Source organism: Paramisgurnus dabryanus, chromosome 20, assembly GCF_030506205.2.
Source record: "Paramisgurnus dabryanus chromosome 20, PD_genome_1.1, whole genome shotgun sequence".
Lineage (NCBI taxonomy): Eukaryota > Metazoa > Chordata > Actinopteri > Cypriniformes > Cobitidae > Paramisgurnus > Paramisgurnus dabryanus.
Genome location: NC_133356.1, coordinates 17,038,510 through 17,057,079, shown reverse-complemented (window position 1 = coordinate 17,057,079; position 18,570 = coordinate 17,038,510). Strand labels below are relative to the sequence as shown.

Below are 18,570 nucleotides of genomic sequence, written 5' to 3'. Positions count from 1 at the left end.
TAAAAATACACGGAAAATAAACTGTCAGTTGATTTGAGTAAAACTAGTTTAATGTTCGTTTAGACATATTAAATAAAAACCGCTTGGAAAATAAATATTGTGAAGGGTAAATGTTGCTTTACCATGCTATGTTATGTGTGTAAGGTAGGATAATTATTTTCATATCGATTATAGAGTTTGTTTGTTTTTTGAAGCAGTTAAACCGCTCGGAAAACAACTTTTTATTAAATTAAACCGCTTGGAAAATAAATATTGTCAAGGGGTAAGTGTTGCTTTACCATGCTATCTTATTTGTGTAAGGTAGGATAATTTTTTTCATGTCGATTATTGAGGTTTTTTTAAGCAGTTTAGTTAAACGATTTGATAAGCATTAATTCATTCATACTATTCTTTAGTAAATAAAAGCACATTACATTTTAAAGTTCAAACAGTTAGGGTAATCCCCTGCACACAGTGGGAATCTCCCACAAACAAGGAAGTTTATTGCAAACAACAGAGAAATAAATTCATTTGTTCAAAAGATAGTATGCTTTGACTTGTTTTTCTTTTAATTTATAGATTTAACACTTACCCATAACTAAGCTACGAATTACTGTGAAGCTTTTAACTAGTGTTCAGGATTTGAATAATGGAGTGTTTACAAGTTCATGATACGTCATAGGGATGGACCATACGAGGTGACGTCATGTCACGTACTCAGACTGCTTTAAAAGGTTACACTATTATTGTATATGTTATCTAATACACCATCTTTGACTGAATGCAGAGAATAGCGTACAAACTTCCCTCTTTTCAGTGTTGCCTTGTTAATTTAGACTTCTTATTGTCTTACCTTACAAGAAAAGTGCAGTGGATAAAAATGACAGGAGAACACTTTGGGGTTTTGTGAAATTTATGTTCTTAAACGAAAGGCAGTTTACATTACATACAAAAATATCCTTTCAAATACAACTTTTGCCCTACAAAAAAAAGAGAGAGAAAAAAAAGAGAGAATGACAAATAGATTTTCTGTGTCAAGTTGTCCTAAAGACAACAACAATCAAACTCTGACCAATGTAATTAATGTCTTGAAAAAAATCCAGCTGCAAGGCCAGTAATATAAAAATTACAATGGTACAAATAAATAAAATGTTAAGAAACCCCAAATGAATAGTAAGCCAATGTTTTTCGTTAAATCCACATACTTATGTACACCCCGAAAGGGTAGGAAAGTGGCTTGTGGAGAATAAAGAAAATGTAAAGAGGAACACATGGAAAAAGGGCAGCAATCTCATTTGGTCTCTGTTCTTGAAGTTCAGGAGAGACTGCCATACAGACCTCCATGGGAGGTGCAGGGGTGATGCCCTAGATGCAGGGAATTACAATCATGCACATGCACACAAAACACCCAACACTCACTCTAGAATCATTCAGCAAATATTGAAGTCGTAGAAAAATCAAACCTGCCTTGAAATAGAGGCCAAATAAACTATCCCCAACCCCAGATCTAACACTGTTCTTTTGTTTTGAATTGATAACAGAACTATGGAGTGGTAGCAGAGTTGACTGTGACAGGTCATGGTTATAGGTTACTAATGCTGGTCATTCTCTCGCACACACGCACCCCAAACAAAAGGTCCTCCCAGAAACTGTACCAGAACCAATACAGTGATTACAAAAGATTGCAGGGAACACCTACAAACAATAAACATGTCATTTACAGTGACAAACAGGACTCATTTTTTTTTACTTTTTTGTTATTAAAAACTACATTAAGGTGAGATAGAAAGACTAACAATGGTTTTAAAGTTATATACAAACCACATCTGCTGTACAATCTGTTTCAAAAGCTCAAATAGAGGTTTACCAAGCAAGCATTCTGATACAGTAAGGCATTAAAAAACTTTTTGAAACCATCAATACTCCAACACTTTACACTGATACTTTTGTAACAAACAGGAAGACCGGCCGAATATCAGTAGCAGAGTTTAAAAGCAGCACTGCTGTTACAATGGTGGTTCCACTCTTTAAGTGACAACCTGTGCAGACAGATGTACAAAAAGAGGGGGGAGACATTTAAAGGGAAACCGTGAGTGGCAGCAAAAGCAACAATCAATGTTACCTGAAGAGAGCTCACTGTTATCGGTTAAGTGTGAGTCTGATAGAGTTTTTAATCACACGGAGGTTGCTTGTAGGGATAGGGGAAGATGCATCTGGAAGCTCTTTACTGGGTAGTCTCTAAAAAAAAAGAAATGACAGGCTGAGATACAGTTTTGCAACATGTCAATCCAGGTAAAACATTATGATACCGCATGCCAGTTACCTGTGTTCTTGATGTATCAATTGTTGGTATTGGCATAGGCTTTGTTGCTGCATGATCCTCCTGTAGCAAACAGATATTTTTCAGCAATTCCGTTTGCAGAAACATAAGTGCGTACATTTCTACTGTTTATGTTGCAACAAAACGGTTTCATTTAAAATGAAAGTTTAAATGTGGTCTGCTGACGCAAAAAAACAAAAGTGAAGGCAAAAATATCCCTCACCACTGTTGACCCATCTCTATCCAGGCCATTGCTAGTCACAGGGTATGGCTCTTTAAACGCAGAGTCATCGGAACACTCCTGAAATTAAATTATGAAAACCACACATTAAAAAGAGTTCAATACTAATACAAATTTACTTACCGTTATGTTTGAAACCCCTAGATTTTTCCATGGTACAAAAAGGTGATGTTAGGAAAGATGTTTGAGGCTGCCAGTCTTTAACATCATGCAGGTCTGGAAATACCTCAGGGTGATTAAAAATAAGTTATAAGTAAAATAAGTAAAAATACAAAGACCTCACCATCTCTGTATCTTTGTGTCTCTTCGGTGGCTCCTCTAGAGATGGAGAGTGAGGTCTCTTTGGTGCAGCTCCATTGAGGCTGTTGGCCATTTCAGTAGGGGTGGGGGAGGTCATGCGTGGTATGACACTGCGGCCCACCACTGTGGGAATGGTGTTGCCAGCGGGAGGTTCTGCAGGCTTGGAGACTGAAGTGGCAATAGGCTCTGAATTGAAAGTATTTGTTGGGAACAAAGTGTTCTGGTTTAGAAAAAATGCAATGTACAAAGCTACTGACAAATGTTTAATATTTAGTTTTAAATAAATATGAATGTGGATGCATAAAATTCCTAGCGATATAAACTGTTGACACTTACTAGAGCCAATGACCGGAATGGACATTCCCATTTCTGGTTTTGGTGACGATTCTGATGGTGGGGAGCCATCCATAAATACAAGGACTGGAGGCTGGGTCGGACTGGAACTACTGGGAAAAAAATAAAAGGGGGGCAAAGATTTAAAATCTAGCTGGAAGTTTAGAAAAAGACAGAGGCTTAAATTGTGCTTGACTAAGAAAATCCACATTTTGTTTCAACATGGTGCTTTGTCTCTTGCTGTTATGGTAATAACAGTATTTTGGGATCTATTTTTTAAAAGCTTTAAGGCAAACAAAAGTCATTAAGTTGATGAATTTTAAATATATCACAAGAAAAGGCTAACCTTACAGAGATTGTCTCATTTCACAATTCACTGAATCACTACAAATAATGTACATTACAAATCTTCTTGGCAACACTACCTGTCTTCAGGTGTAGAGGTCGGCTGGCATGGTTTGCTAACTGGTGTTGGTGAGCTGAACGGAGTGACTGTGTCCGTGGAGCTGTCCAGTTGACTGCCATCCAAAGAGCAGCGCTTCGACCCACCACCGTTTGAACTCCGGCTTATGTCTCCCAAACTCTGTTCAAATGAGAAGGCACAGTTGTAACTGCGTAAAAAAAAAAATTTGACTAGTACTGACAAACACTACAGTGTATGGTATTGACGTACCTTTTTCTTTCTCTGCACAAGTTCAGCAGGCAGATATTGGTGCAGTTGTTTCTTTTTCACATGTGTGGCCTCAATGGTCATGCCATCCTTCAGCATGTTGATGTTGCTAGCCTGTCTATAAACTACAATAAAAACACTATTTTCAGACCATTTAAGATATGACAAAATTTCCTCCTAAACCCAAACTATTCATGAAAGAAACACAGAGGCGCCAAGCAACTTACCAGTATCTGTGAAGGACTGTATGTCATAGGTCAAGTCAATATTCACACAGTCTGAATTATCCAGTTTTTTGAAGATGATTCCAATAAACCACATGGACACAAATTCATTCCTGTAAAAACAACATAGCAATTTAAATAAAGCAGATAAGAGGCCAATCACACAGTATAGTTTTTATACTTATAGTTTAGACTTTAGCAAAGTTTCATCAGCCCCATTTAAATAAACCAACAGCTAGCTAACCTTAAAAGAGAAAAGGGTCACGTCACAATTTTTTTAACAAGAGGTTTTACAAATACAGTAAACACAAACTTACTCATGAGACAATAATATAGTGTTACTTACTCGTTGCAGTTCTCTTTTGACCCAGGAAAAGACTGTGGGTTCACATGGGCAAGAGTGATGTACTCATTGCGCTCCAAATTACCAACTAACACTCTTATCTTTGACTCCACCAGTCCAACCCTGTCGAGAACATCACCAGTAAATCTATATGTTTTTGTGCAAATTTCAGCAGCAACAAATCATTCAATAAAGTTACATCACAAATGTGGGTAAGTGATGCATTGTTGCTATGTTCTTACCATTCAAGGTGGTTTTCCTCAGTGGATGCACTAGCAGTGAGGACGATGTAATGCCTGCAAAAAACAAGCCAACATTGAAGTTCAATAGACCCTTTTACTGTTTGTACACAATGATGACATGGAAATGTATGTGTGCGCATTTTGGCAACGCAAGTACGGCAAGAATCAGCAGTGAAGCAACACAGACAAATAAAGTTGACTATCAACTTTTTCAATACAGCTACCAGAACCGTGTAGAGAAGACATAAGCAGATGGACGAATATAAAGTGGCCAGAAACATATAAATGTATATTAGTATATTATATTAATTTATCCAAATGACACAACCAGACATTTTGATACAGTTTTGCTTACACGTTAGAACCAATGGGGAACAACATCACTTCCGTTGCCAAAATGCGCATGCAGGCTTTTACTGATCACATGGGCTGTAAAAGGGTCTATATTCACTTAAATGGATCTTCATTGTGATTTTGAAAATGTATGCTTACTTGTACTTCTGGAAAAAGTTGGGAGGTTCAAACAACTTTGACCAGTCAGCTTTACCCAGAAGAATTTCATCTGTAACTGTGAGACCTTAACATAGACATATGGGAAAACAGAATCAATGGTGATGCAGCCAATGATTTACATCTACACGTTTTATCCAAAGTAACTTACTTTGGGTAATCTATACATTTTTTATGTGTTCTCTTGGATCAAGCCCATAATGATTTTGTTACTAATGCAATGCTTTACCAATTACAGAAACGTAATACATTTTTTAAAATTCTTTAAAATTACACACCATATTTGAACTCTTCACTCATGATGGTACGTGTGGAAGTGGATACGTTGTATGTGGAGTTCTGCTGTGGATATGCTGGAGTGATGATTGGCATCAGATGGTACCTGTCTAATGGATTCACCTGAGTGCACAAGAACAGAGGGTTTAGTGTTGCGGTATCAAAACTTTGCTGAGCATGCCCTCCCTTCGAGCACATTCACCACCATATCTCGATTTGTAACTGTGACAAATTATTTTTTGTGTAACAAAACATGTTATAAATAATATTTAATTGCCATAGTGCTTGTGGTATTTACTTGACAATAACACACTGACATGTAAAACATGGAAAAGAGAAGCGTTCACAAACACATTATAACAACACAATGCTTTATCAGTTTGAACTGCGGATAGGAACACTAACCCGTGGGTCCCAGACTGGTAGATTCAAATTACTGTCCTCAGGTTGTTTTAAAAGTACAGGCTTCGGCCATTCCCTAATGAAAAGTAAACGTATACAATAAAAACCAAAGCGACAATAGTAATGGACAGGGACAATATTTCATAACAAAGTTTCAGTTCCATTATATGGACCTGACTTGCTGTGACCTCACCATTTAGAGAAGACCAGAAAGAACTTGTGCACTAGCGTTGCAGCAACAGCATTTGGGTACAGCTGACATGTCCTTGCAACTAGCATAGCCCAGGAAACTCCACCCAGAAAGCCTAGCATGTTAGAATAGATTCCACGACCTAAAAAGCATACAAATATTTGTTGAACTTCATTAGTGAAAGTGGAATATACAATCTTTCTTATATGTTCAACATTTATAGAGGAGCAATTCCAGTATTATGACTGTGACATTCGTAAAACTTAAAATATAAATTCGTAGAGAATGCATCTATTACAAATATATTATACCCCTCCATACATTAGAAAAAAAATCTATCTATACTTATGCCTTCTGTTTTAAATGAGGAAAACATGCATTTGTTATGGATGTGACAAAAGAACAAGTTTTTAACTCTTTCCCCGCCATTGACGAGATATCTCGTCAATTAAGAGAAAACGCTTCCGCGCCAATGACGAGATTTTCCGTCTTTCCGCAATACCGCCCTTCCGCAACTTTTTAAAACCGGAAGTATTGCCCTATGGCAAGCTGCTGCATGTCCGTGTCTGTTTTAAAGATCGCTCTGAATGGGATCTCTATGAAAAGTCCGTCATAAAAATGGAATTATCTCTGCTTTTTGCTCAAAATATGGTGTTTTTGCAAAAACCTACCCATATTCAAAAGCTGATTGCAAAAAAACCACTAAAGGTAGGATGAAACGTTTTTTTTTTTTTTGTTTGAAAGCAGAGGGTCTGTTCTTTCATTTGGTATATTGTATGTTTATATATTTAAAGAAGAACATTTTCTGGAAGGCATTAAACTTTGGTGAAAATCATGAAAAACGCTGGCGCTGGCTGGCAACTTTTTTTTAAAACGCTGGCGGTGAAAGAGTTAAAGACTTCTGTGAATTGCAGGCACAAACCAGAAGCAATAATACCCAACAAATGAAAAAGGGATGGCTCTTCAAATAAGATTTAGTATTGGCTTAAAATGTCTGTATTTTAATATTTTTGATCTAAACTTAGCATCTAGATCTGCTGAACAAACTAAGACTTGGGACGTAATTTCAAAACCAGTATACTTCAAATCTGAGCCTAACTGTCTGTTAGTGAGATGATGCAAGTCACATAAGATCATATTTTTATTTCCTAACCTATAAGCAAGCATCAAATCATACTTACGCTTGGCCCACAGTTTAATTGCTCTCAGTGTTAATCTGAAATTCTCTTTATTGGGCACCAAATACAGAATCTCATCAGTAACACGACAACCTGTTAGGGAAATAAACAAAAACAAATTATGAAACCAAATCTCTAAAGCAACTACACAAGTTTTGCATGGATAAGCAAATAAGTTTAAAATTTGGAGGCGTTACCGTTTAGACTGCGAATGCATCTGATGTCGAGGTTTCTGAGGAGAGAATCTCCTCTCAGGTCCAAGTTATCAGGAATGGACTGCAAAGCAAGCCTTGCAAACAGCAGATCAATCTAGGAACAGCAACATTAGACACAAGCATACAGTAAGAATATTAACAAGGTTGCATGTCATAAACAAGTTCGGATGAGCTGCTTTACCTCAATGCCATCAAACTTGAATTTGATCACTGGTACAAATGCATCTTCCACTGCCTGAAATGAAATTATACGAAATGATTCAGGGTAGTCTTAAAATAAGGCGCTGGAGATAAAAATTATAAAAAGGCATTTACCCGTAGATCCTTAATCTCTTCATGCCGTTTAAGCTTGTCAAAGAAGGATGTAAAAAAGTCAGTTCTTTCAACATGTCGTGGGGCAACACACAAAGCATCTATATCAGCACCTAAAGAAAAGAAAGACGTTGATATGTAAAAAGTACATTTTGCTCTGTGGTTAAAACTGATAGCAGATAAACAGAGAGTGCATGACCTTTCAAATATTTTTTTGTCAGACCTTGCGGCAGATTTACCTTTTGTGTGCACTCCCAACCTATATGAACCAAAAGTAAAGATTTTGCCACCAACATTCACCACTGCTGATGTTGGAATATTCTGTGAAAAAAAGAGGTAGTGATTTAGAAAAGCATTTCATCGTTTAATGCAGGGTTCACACCAGATGCAGCAAAGACGCGATTAGGCATCCTGTGGCGCGGTACGAGCGAATGGCACGGAAGGCGCGAATTGAGGGTTGCCGCGGGAAATATGAACTTCGGCGGATTTCCACACAGCATTAACCAATCAGGACCTTGCTGTAGTAGTGACGTGATTACAGAAAGTGAGCAGAGTCTCAGCAGAGTCGCAGAAGCCCCTCCCATGACGCGAATTTCCGTGTGAATGTCTCCGATGACTAAAATTTCACGCGCGAATGAAACGAGTAAACTCAAATGTTTAAGCGTCCAACTACGCACGAATAGCGCATTTTGCCGCCTCTACCGGATGGTGTGAATGCACCATAACACATTGATTATATTTGCGAGAACTCCTTACCTTTGATTCACTGATCTCTGCAATCCACTCCTTCACAAATGAATTCAGCTTCCCAAGAACCGCAAGCCTACAAAGAACACAAATAAATTCTCTCTTGAAAATGTTATAGTCTCTTAATAATTTAAATGCAACATAACTATTTTAACTACAACTATTTTCAAAATAGAGCAATACTTGTCTGACTTCTACATCAATTCTACAAAAAACAGCAACTCTTATAAACAACTTCACAAGTGCACATATACTACTTCAAAAAGTATTTTTTATAATGCATTTATAAAATGTGACCATAACTTACAGATTTAAATGCAAGCATTAGCTTTTGCATTCAATAAGTGTAGAAATCTGTACTTTAATGTTTCTTTTAAACATTGCAATATAACTTGAACAAGCTTGATATGGGTAAACCATATGTAATCTTTAGCATATTAGGTAAACTGTGATAAACTAGGTATAACACATTTACTTAAAAGTATATATAAAGATAAGGTAAAAAGTTTACTGTAACAAAACAAATCCACATTTAAACACAATTATACTACAATTACATATTTTTTATTTTAGTATAGTAGAAAAACAAATTTAAAAGAAACCAAATATTAATGCAATGCAAACATAAGAAAGCAGGGAGCACATGCAATTTTTAGGAGACATTCTTTACATATCAACTAGACCTTGATTCTGATCAGTCTGCAAAATACGGAAAGTTGGTCTTATAAGGAAAATTCAGAAAGATATTACCACATTTTGTCTATGACTTTCAAGGTCAGTGTTTGATCCAAGATTACAAAGTGGTTACTGCTAAATCACAGTAACACAAAGTTGTATTATGGGAGACGAGATTTTGTGGCTACAACATAACGTGTAACGGTGGCAAAAGTAGAACCAAGTTGACCACTGATAAGGAACCTAGTGCATACAAAAGGCATGCTGACAGACTCTTTACATTTAAAAAGACAAAAAGTATCAACAATGATTGTGGCAGCAGTGCATAAACCACAAAAAAAACTGTCAAGCTAAAAATGAGTGAGTAATAGAGCGTAAATACGTAAAACAAAGCCCTCTGCCCACCTGTGATTGAGTTCATTTTCGCCCTCAAACACGCCAAATGGTTTCAGAGCCTCCGTGAGCTTCTGGGTGTAGATATGGTCTATATCTCTGGGAAAGGCTAGACTGATTGAAGACGTAATGCCATAATGTTTCCGAGGCTGCTGCCCGCCAAGCGTACTATTACCAGTCCTGCAAATAAAGAGCAATACAACACAGATACATTTTACTGATAGCTCCCTCAAGACTGTAAACATACAAAATACTAACCAATAAATATTAAAGAAATGCGATATATATATATATATATATATATATATATATATTTTTTTTTAAATAAACGGGTTAAAGCACAGAAAACATCCAAACGCTCATGGTAGTGTGTAAAGGGCATTTTTATTTGACTTCTTGCTAAAACAGAGTAGGTACAGGCTTACTCTTTTATGCTAAGTTGAAAGGCGGTGCGTTTAGAAAACGTAAACAATCACTGAAACACGCTGGTTGCCAGCATACCACGACTGTTTGCATAATACCGCCAAAACACAGCACATTGCTTAAATATATCACACCAAGTGCACACGGATTTAACCATATTGGATGTGTGTAAGTATTAAAGATATACATGTCGACCTCTTTTGTGCTACAGTTTTCACTCTCCAACCGTTAGCTCATCAAACTAGCTAAACTAGCCTAGCATCGCATTTTTCTTTATAAGTATTTAGCTTACCCTGCTCATGTCAATATAAGCACAAGAAACACTTACGTTGACATCTCTTTCATGACCTTGGGCAGTAATTCCCAAAAACTTTCAGACACAAAGCGCAAAAAACATGTAAACTCAGCCAGCAGCAGCCCCGACTGAATTTATAACAATAGTTGTTCTCCAATATGGCGCCCATCGGACAAACATTTCCCGACATGCTTAGCGCCTTGACGCCAGAAAATAACATTTTCAAGGATTTCAGTCATTAATTATACGTTACTGAATTCAAAACGGCTCGTGAAAAATATCATTTAGCAATTTTGCATCCTTCAAGAAAATGAAGAAATAGTGGCATTTAGTAGACTGCATAGGAAGGTCAGTGTGTCACACATTTAAATCCAGTCAATATATATGTCTGTAAAAGGTGACATCTGTATAATGGCTTGGCTACAGACACGCCTTGTAAACTTTATTTACTGTCGTGACAAATATGTAGTTGACCTTTTGCGACAACTTGCCCAGTGGCGTGTGGCGGCCATGTGGCGCACTTTATGTGGTAAGTTGTTACAGTGGATAAACATGGATTGTGACCTTCTAGTCTGTTTTATTCTGAGCAATAGTTAATTTCTTTCATTAAGCAAACTAAGATTATCGAGAAAAAAAATGTAACTTGTTTCTGGCAACTTTTTGATTTAACAATAGAAAAACCATCACGGTTACCTCTTGGTATAACTTTCATTATTCATAAAGCTGAAGTCTCTCCTCGATGAGCGATTTATTGATGAGAAATTAAAATACACGTTTATTCATAAACCCTACAAGCTAACGTGTACAGACTATATTTTCCGCTGATCCACAGCACCATCTAGTGGCTCTTTGCTATAGGTTTGGAACTTCTAAATGGACAATTCACGTACTTTTTAAATTACTCAGGAGCAGAAAGCATTTACTTTTTGCATAACCTGCAATGCCTGGTAAAGAAAGCAATATAATTAGCGGTAGCGTATGAATGGAATACGTTTGTTGAAAAAAAAAAAAAAGCCACACATCTAGGATTACATCACTACAGGCAGTGAATATCACTGTATCGTCTTCACCTTTGTTAAACCTTAATAATCTTGTTAAATATAAACTCATATTTTTGAATCTCCTGATGGTTGATCCATCTGACAAATGGCAAAACTGTTCCATATTTGTCTGCTATGCATAATCATATGTCCACAGCACCATCTAGTGTTTCATTTCTAGAGGTTGGCATTATTATTCACTCATATCTTCATAATGGTTACCTGAGAATTGTTTCAATTCGTACAACACACCATTTCACTATTTAATGATGTATACACTGTGAATAATCCACATGTTTGGTACCATACAGACTTGTGCATATCCCTTGTGCATGTCGCTGCATAACTAATTTTTTCTCAAGTGCACCAGTATGTAGCCAATCGTTTATGTATGGTATAGGCATTTCCAATGAAAAAATATAGCCTATACGAATTGTTGTACTGCAATATTTGTAATGTTGTGAACTTTATTACTTTTAAGCAGTTTTACACAGTGTATCATAATGTAAATAAAAAATATATAATATATATTTCATACTGGATCTTGTGTATCACGTTTGATATTATAAAAACCGAGTAGCCTATCCAAACTTTGTCCTGTGTTGTGTTGTCAGTCGCTGATGACGTCAGACAATGTGGAAATTAACTTACCTGTTATAATTTCAATCGTACAAAATAAATATCGTTTTACTACAACATTTTCTGAGGTTATGTTTTTTAATAGACAATTTTACCACCATTTCTTACTTTCAATTTTCTTAATTTGTAACATTTTCACATAAATTTAATAATACCAATTTTATTTTGCTTTTAGGTTGGCGAAACCGGATTTACAAACATCATGATTTGGGTAAAGTAATTACATATTTAAAGGTAGTATGAAAAGAACACATCGCCACCCAAAGGTAGGCTGTAGCTCTTTCATTACGCTGACAAAAATTAACCGGTTGTACTGAAACAAAAGCAAAAACCATAGCTACTAGTTAAATCATGGTTCATCATCACTAATTAACCATGATTTTGCAACAGTAACTATGGTTTAACAATGTTTTCTGTAATAAAAGAATGGCTTCACAAATGGTAATCAATACGCCAAAATACAATGTTTATACACTTTACCTATAATAAACCCATGGTTAGTTATCGTAAGGAAAATGCATTAGAAAATTTAATTCGCGGTAGTCGGGAGGATGGCACAAACACTAGGGTACTTTATGTAGGCTATCCTAAACAGAAAAGTGGATCGGAAATCGCTTAATGATTCAGGCGCCTTTAGATCATCAGTGATCTGTATGAACAAAAGAACCAGCCTTGCCTTAAAAATTGAGGTTAAAAATTGAGAGAAATAGTTTGTGCAGAAATGCTTGTGTTTTAAAACCTGCCAGAACAATCTCCAACGTCGTCGTGTTACCAATAACATTACCTGTTTTGATTCGTTATTTAAGTTTATTTTTTTCTTGAATATTTTGATATTTGCAACAGATAAATGCCCTTAGGAAAATTAACCATGGCTTTATCATAATAAAAGTATAGTGATCATGTGTATTTGGTGTAGTGAGTAGCATTTGTAAAATTGGTGTAGTGAGTAGCATTTGTAAAATCGAGTTTTATTACAAAACCTTTTTCTGTTGCAAAATCATGCACTGTAAAAAAAGAAATGCAGCATAAAGTTAATACAACTTGGTTTTGCAAGTCAATTCAACGTACTATTTTAAGTTTTGGCTTGTAAAAAGTTAACATAACTCATAAATTAGTTGAAATTTTTAACTTTATGTTGTTTAACTATATGAAAATATATGTTGATTTGACAAAAATGCGTATTTGTTACAGTGTGGTTAATTTGTGGTAGCCGGTTTAACTATAATGTTCTTTTGTTTTTAGCAATACCATGGTTATTTTATAAGGGTGGTTGGTAGTTTTAGTTTAGTTATTTTTTACAGTGCATGAAATACGCAAATAAGTGAGCTCAGTGTGTAACACGTTATCATGCTAAAAAAACAGTTAGCTATCAAAATATTGTAGTGGTTCAGTATCGTACATCAGGGAAAACTAAAGTTCTATGTTGGTCATTCGGTGTGTACAAGTGGAGCCTATAGGACATGTAGCCTATTATTAAAAATTACCCTTGCAGCACCGTTGTTTAGCCTTGAGTGTTTAAAATGCATGTTTGTTCTCAGCACTTTTCCCGTGTATACCAGTGCATAAATTGTAAAAAAGTACATGTATTCCAAAATTAGTATATATTGCTGTGAGAACTGGAGTTAAAGGGAGTTCATTCTGCGTTGTCGCTGTCCATGGTTCTGAAGCAATGATGACCAGAATTCTTTCGTCTGATGAAGTCTGAAATAATATTCTCAATCTGACAGATTATTGCTGCATAGAAATGATACACAAAGACACTCAAACCAAGTTCTGTTTCTGACTTACTAACATCAGATGCATGTATAGTGCATTACAGTTTTTCTGTATTATATTTTGAATTTTGGTCGTTTATGTCATATCACTTGTAACTGATAAAATCTAAATGATTTTGAAGAGTGTGTTTAGATAAATTGATGAAGAAATGGTTCAGACATATTGGATAACTGCCATTTAAGGCATGAAATAAAAAAGTTTTAACAACGAAAACACATATTTTATTAAAATAATGTACTTTTTTTGTTTCTTCTTTGGAACAATTGAGCTAATTCATTAAATTTAGAAAACTTGAGGAAGAATACAGCTTTATACAAAAGTGAATCAGGATTATTTAGGTTTCAAACTATTATATTTGCTTATGACTATCTACATCTTTATAAAACACCTCAAAATAATAGTAGGCTAATTGTATTACAGTAGACATTCACTTCCTCTATTCCACCGCATTGCCACACTGCAGTGCGTTTAATCACTTGTTACAAACTAAGGGCTCCGTAAATAAATAAATAAATAAATAGAATTAAGCGAAAAGCAAAATATACAAAATAAACATCTTAAAAATACCACATAAAGAAATCTTTACGTTTTTGAATTCCAAACGTTTAGCGCTATAAAATGTGTAGACTATTTATAGACTTTATGAATATTTTTTTTTCTAACGTTGTGTTTAATTTCATAATAGGCCTGTATTGGCCTTAAACTAAGCTGTTCTTAACTTGCGGCGGGTTATTGTTTTCTGCAATGAATATAGAGACACCACTCGTTTCCCTCATTTTGAGCACTAGAGGGAGCTTGGAGCACAATAAATTGTTATTTCTGTATACCAAAAGTCAACGACTGCGTGCCCATCAGAAAAAAGACTTTCACCATTTATGACCTATTTATTTTATTATTAAAATAAATCTTAAAAATACATATAAAATGATCCTTGTGTAACCGGCAATATTCTGACCACGTTACTTATAAAATTGGGCAATGAGAACTATGATGTGTCACTTATCGTTTTGTGTCACCTTCCTGAATTATGCGTCTTTTTTTTAGAAGTTATCAGTTATGCAATATATAGTGTTTTATCATAGCTCTCAATCCATAAACTTGAAACTAAACTAAAACTTTAGCTCAATAGATAAGCGACTGGCGTCCCGTCCCTCTTCATTATCATATCGCTTTTAAAAACTTACACCAGTAACAACCATACGCACAAATTTTTCGGTTCTGTTTTTCCCTTTGTTCTCTCAATGCTTTTTTAAACAATAATTGTCTCAATATAGGCTATAATGACATGTGCCCACATGTAGCCAACTCTCACAGGTTATCTGCTTTTCTCATCCATTACCCTCTCTTCTCTTTTTCTGTGTTTAACACACTCACACATCGTTGCTTTTTGAGGAAGATCCAGTACTCACGTTTATAATTTCGCCCACAGAGATGTAATCCCTTTGATTATATGTAATACCTGCCAAAACCCAGATGGCATGCCCACCCATCGCTCTGTGTGATAATGCCACATTGTGAAATCTACCATTAATATTAATTTTCAGTCTGCGAATGTGTCTGAACTGCTGAAGCTTAACATTCCTTAAAAAGGAAAGGCTTGACTTACCAGTGAATTTAATACCTTTTACATTATTTCTCTGCCCTTTGAAGTAAAACTCATATTTGGTGGAAAAGACTTAAAGTCAACTATAATCACATCGACAAGGCCTTTGTTGAATTTTGTGGCTGAATTTACTCTATAAACTATAATATTTGTTTTTGTAACATTGGCCAAAGTGAATTATGATTTTTGGAGCAATGCCGGATCTGTGTTTCTTTTTAAATCGTTTGTGCATCGCAAACAAAACGGACCATAACGAGCCATAAACTATTAAAAATCCTCACATTCTGTAGTGTCGTTTTACATGGTCAATTGCTCAAAAAGCGTTTCACGGTCCATATCCCAACGGAACGCATAAGCGGATACTATCAAGTACCCCAGCATATAAGAAATTCATTGCATTTAATTAAGAAATTGATTAACACTGATTTAATTCCAAACATGACGGCCTAAAAGATAACAAGCCGACACATGTATAGACCTACCGATTACATCAAATGATGTATACAACGTGTTACTCGGTTCGCAGTGGCCTGACCTGTTTTTTTTTTGCCATGCCATTAACGTTTTGCACTAAAATACCTTTAATTAAAAAAAAGAAAAAAGAAAATTCACAATCAATTGAAAAAGTTAAGAATTTATTTTTGAAAAAAAAAACGATATTCAGATGAATGCACAAATAGTTTCATTTTTTTATTTAAATAATGGATTTGTTTAACACAAATTGCTGTATTGTTTAAATAGGTAGCATGTGTACCAGACACTATTAAGGAGCCTACACGCACTAGTTCGCTACTGCTCTAGTTGAGTCACTAAATATTTTGTGTATAAACAAAGTTGATTCAAATAATAAAAGTTATCGGAATTTATCACGTTATTAGAATAATAAAAAATTTCTTTACAGAAATGCAACGAGAAATAAAAACACAGGAACACTCCTTCAGTCACAGTTGTTTTACTCAGTGCTAATCTTGCGAATGGTAAACCATGAATGCCAATAAAACACCTATCTCGACATGACGCTGGACAACAGTTGCAAAAAACAGATCTGCTGATGAATTGCTAGAGCTAGTGGGAAAATGAGAGGAGTGAAGCATGAACAGGACGCTGGGCGTTGATTTATCGCATAAGCCCTCGGACATTTCCATATATTAAAATGCGCCCAAGGGGCCAGTCAGTCAATTTCCTTGAGCCACTACCCGTGGAAGGCATATGCACATGACCAAAACAAATTTAACTGTCCACCTTTTTGAATAACAATTGAGTAAGATTCCTCTCTTACCATTTCTGGTGGTCTTAAATAGCGAAAACTTACAATTTAAATGGTGGTAATATTATAATAAACAGCTGAAAACAGTAATAGCATTGCATGGATTTGATAATAAGGTGTTTCGAGGTTTGTGTGCCATCCACAGGGCCTCGCGCGTTGAGCCGAAACGTTATTTTAAGCATGAGTCTGTCATCGCGCTGTCTCTCACTTACATTTTCAATCCTATGCTCTATCTGTCACATTCTCACACACAAAAGCACTTTTTTTCGTACGACAGACCGTGCATGACCGTGCATTAGAAATATGGGTACCGCAATACATTTAACGTCTGGCTGAGTTATGATGGGATCAAGCGCATTGTCATTTACATATTGAGATTCTGATTGTAAGCGGGGGTTTGTTGCTGCTTGATAGCTTACAGTACATTCCGACAGTGCAGTACTCGATTTGCTCTGTCCTTCCTTCAGAAGCAGGGACAGACTTTTAAGAAAGGCAAAATAAAAAAATAAAAAAATCGGTCCAAGTCAGTGGCCCGAGGGACCAGTGCCCTGAACCTTCCCAAATGTGTCCAGCCTCTGCAGTGCATTAAGCTACGATTCACAATGACCATAAATACAAACCTATTTTATTCTTTACAAGCGTAACCGATAATCATTGTGTTTGCGTTAACACTTTTATTGCTAATGAGTCAAAAAACCGAGCAAACGTTATTTCCTCACATTTCGTCATAACATCACCAATATTGGCTATTAACTAGTGGGAATATATTCCGTAATGTTTTGCAATGACAGATTCAATGCAGACTTGGTTAGTAAAGTTTTTATTATTCAGACTACAGCAAACCTGAAACTTTATTTCTACAGAGATATTGTTACACACATGAAATATTTTGAAAATCATAACTATGCAGTTATAAACAATTGCAGTCTTTCTCTGCGAAGCGGTAAAACAGTGCAAGACCCATTGCAAGATATAAGACTCAGCAGTGTCAATCTGTGAAGATCACAGAAATACTAACCGAATGACTTCCCAATCACCACACTATATAGTAACCAGCTCATAGCCCATAGCCATACTCTTTAAAGTACAGTTCGACATCTATATGTATGTATTAAAATTAAATCAGAATCGTTATATTTCAGATCGATTCAATGCTTTTAATTTTATGCACTTGCTGAGAATAAGCATAATCATTTCGTTTTGTACACAGTCGACTCCACTGGCATTTCCCGATCACGCAAAGCTGACCTTTAGTCCAGTGAAACCTGACTCACACGCTTCTAACTTTCGCATAAGAGTTGACACCTCGCGCTGGAAAACGCAGAGCAGCATATCGATCAGTCCTGGTCCAGAAATAAAGACGTCAGCTTAGCCTGTAAAACATTTTCACTCACTCACGGGTCACGTATTATCTCCAGCATTCGACTTCAATTCCGATCTGTTTCTTAAGGGTTCCCTATTGAATTGCGCCTTTTCCTGCAGACTGTCACTTGTTCGCGCAGGCTGTGCTTCGAGTCTCTGGAGCAGTCGCTTTAGTATAGTCGTACTTCAGCTAGTTTGCAGGGGTGTTTCTCTCTTCCTCCCACCTCATGCCTGGAAGTACGCTTGTCATCGGGTTTTGTTATACGCTTGATGTCTCTTTATTACGTGTCATAATTTAGAATGCATCGGCGCTGTTTAGAGCATCTTTATATTTCTAAATCCACGCAGTGGTTTACCGACACCCCTCCTCCCCCAGTAGCTATTCTCTATAATCTGAAAACATCTGAAACTTATTACCCCGTCCCCTTTCTAGTGGGCTGCTCCCACAATCTATTCGTCAGTGTGTTGTTATATTTTTTAAAAGCACACTCTGATAGTATTTAAGTCCCACCTACATCACTCGTAAAGAGTGTGAGTTAGTATCCAATTTTATATGATGTCCCTCAGTCATTGTTTGTTTGTTTCTTTGGGCTTCTGGAGGTATGTGCAACCGCG

General features: G+C 36.1%; 1 protein-coding gene across 4 annotated transcripts; it reads right to left on the bottom strand.

Annotated features, from left to right (window-relative positions):
- Positions 1 to 856: 856 nt before the first annotated feature.
- Positions 857 to 10,454, bottom strand: papolg (poly(A) polymerase gamma). Of its 4 annotated transcripts, none has more exons than XM_065296709.2 (23): positions 10,302 to 10,454; positions 9,563 to 9,730; positions 8,492 to 8,558; positions 7,975 to 8,056; positions 7,739 to 7,848; positions 7,605 to 7,658; positions 7,406 to 7,517; positions 7,212 to 7,301; positions 6,034 to 6,172; positions 5,844 to 5,916; positions 5,441 to 5,561; positions 5,145 to 5,229; positions 4,653 to 4,706; positions 4,414 to 4,533; positions 4,071 to 4,180; positions 3,847 to 3,968; positions 3,599 to 3,756; positions 3,177 to 3,286; positions 2,824 to 3,026; positions 2,523 to 2,600; positions 2,303 to 2,362; positions 2,102 to 2,217; positions 857 to 959 (listed from the first exon to the last, which is right to left on the bottom strand). In XM_065296709.2, exons 1-22 carry the CDS (start codon positions 10,316 to 10,318, stop codon positions 2,119 to 2,121), a joined length of 2,232 nt encoding a protein of 743 aa, XP_065152781.1. In that variant the 5' UTR covers positions 10,319 to 10,454; the 3' UTR covers positions 857 to 959; positions 2,102 to 2,118. The 4 variants fall into 4 exon arrangements, with proteins under 4 accessions (XP_065152781.1, XP_065152780.1, XP_065152779.1 ...); XM_065296708.1 differs by lacking the exon at positions 857 to 959 and adding an exon at positions 966 to 2,018; XM_065296707.1 differs by lacking the exon at positions 857 to 959 and having other exon boundaries at positions 966 to 2,217.
- Positions 10,455 to 18,570: the final 8,116 nt, after the last annotated feature.

Coding starts and splice junctions, on each gene's coding strand:
- papolg (XM_065296709.2), bottom strand. Junction 4,181..4,413: donor TCAAAAGAGAACTGCAACGA/GTAAGTAACACT, acceptor TTGTTTTTACAG/GAATGAATTTGTGTCCATGT. Junction 3,027..3,176: donor CATTCCGGTCATTGGCTCTA/GTAAGTGTCAAC, acceptor CTTTCAATTCAG/AGCCTATTGCCACTTCAGTC.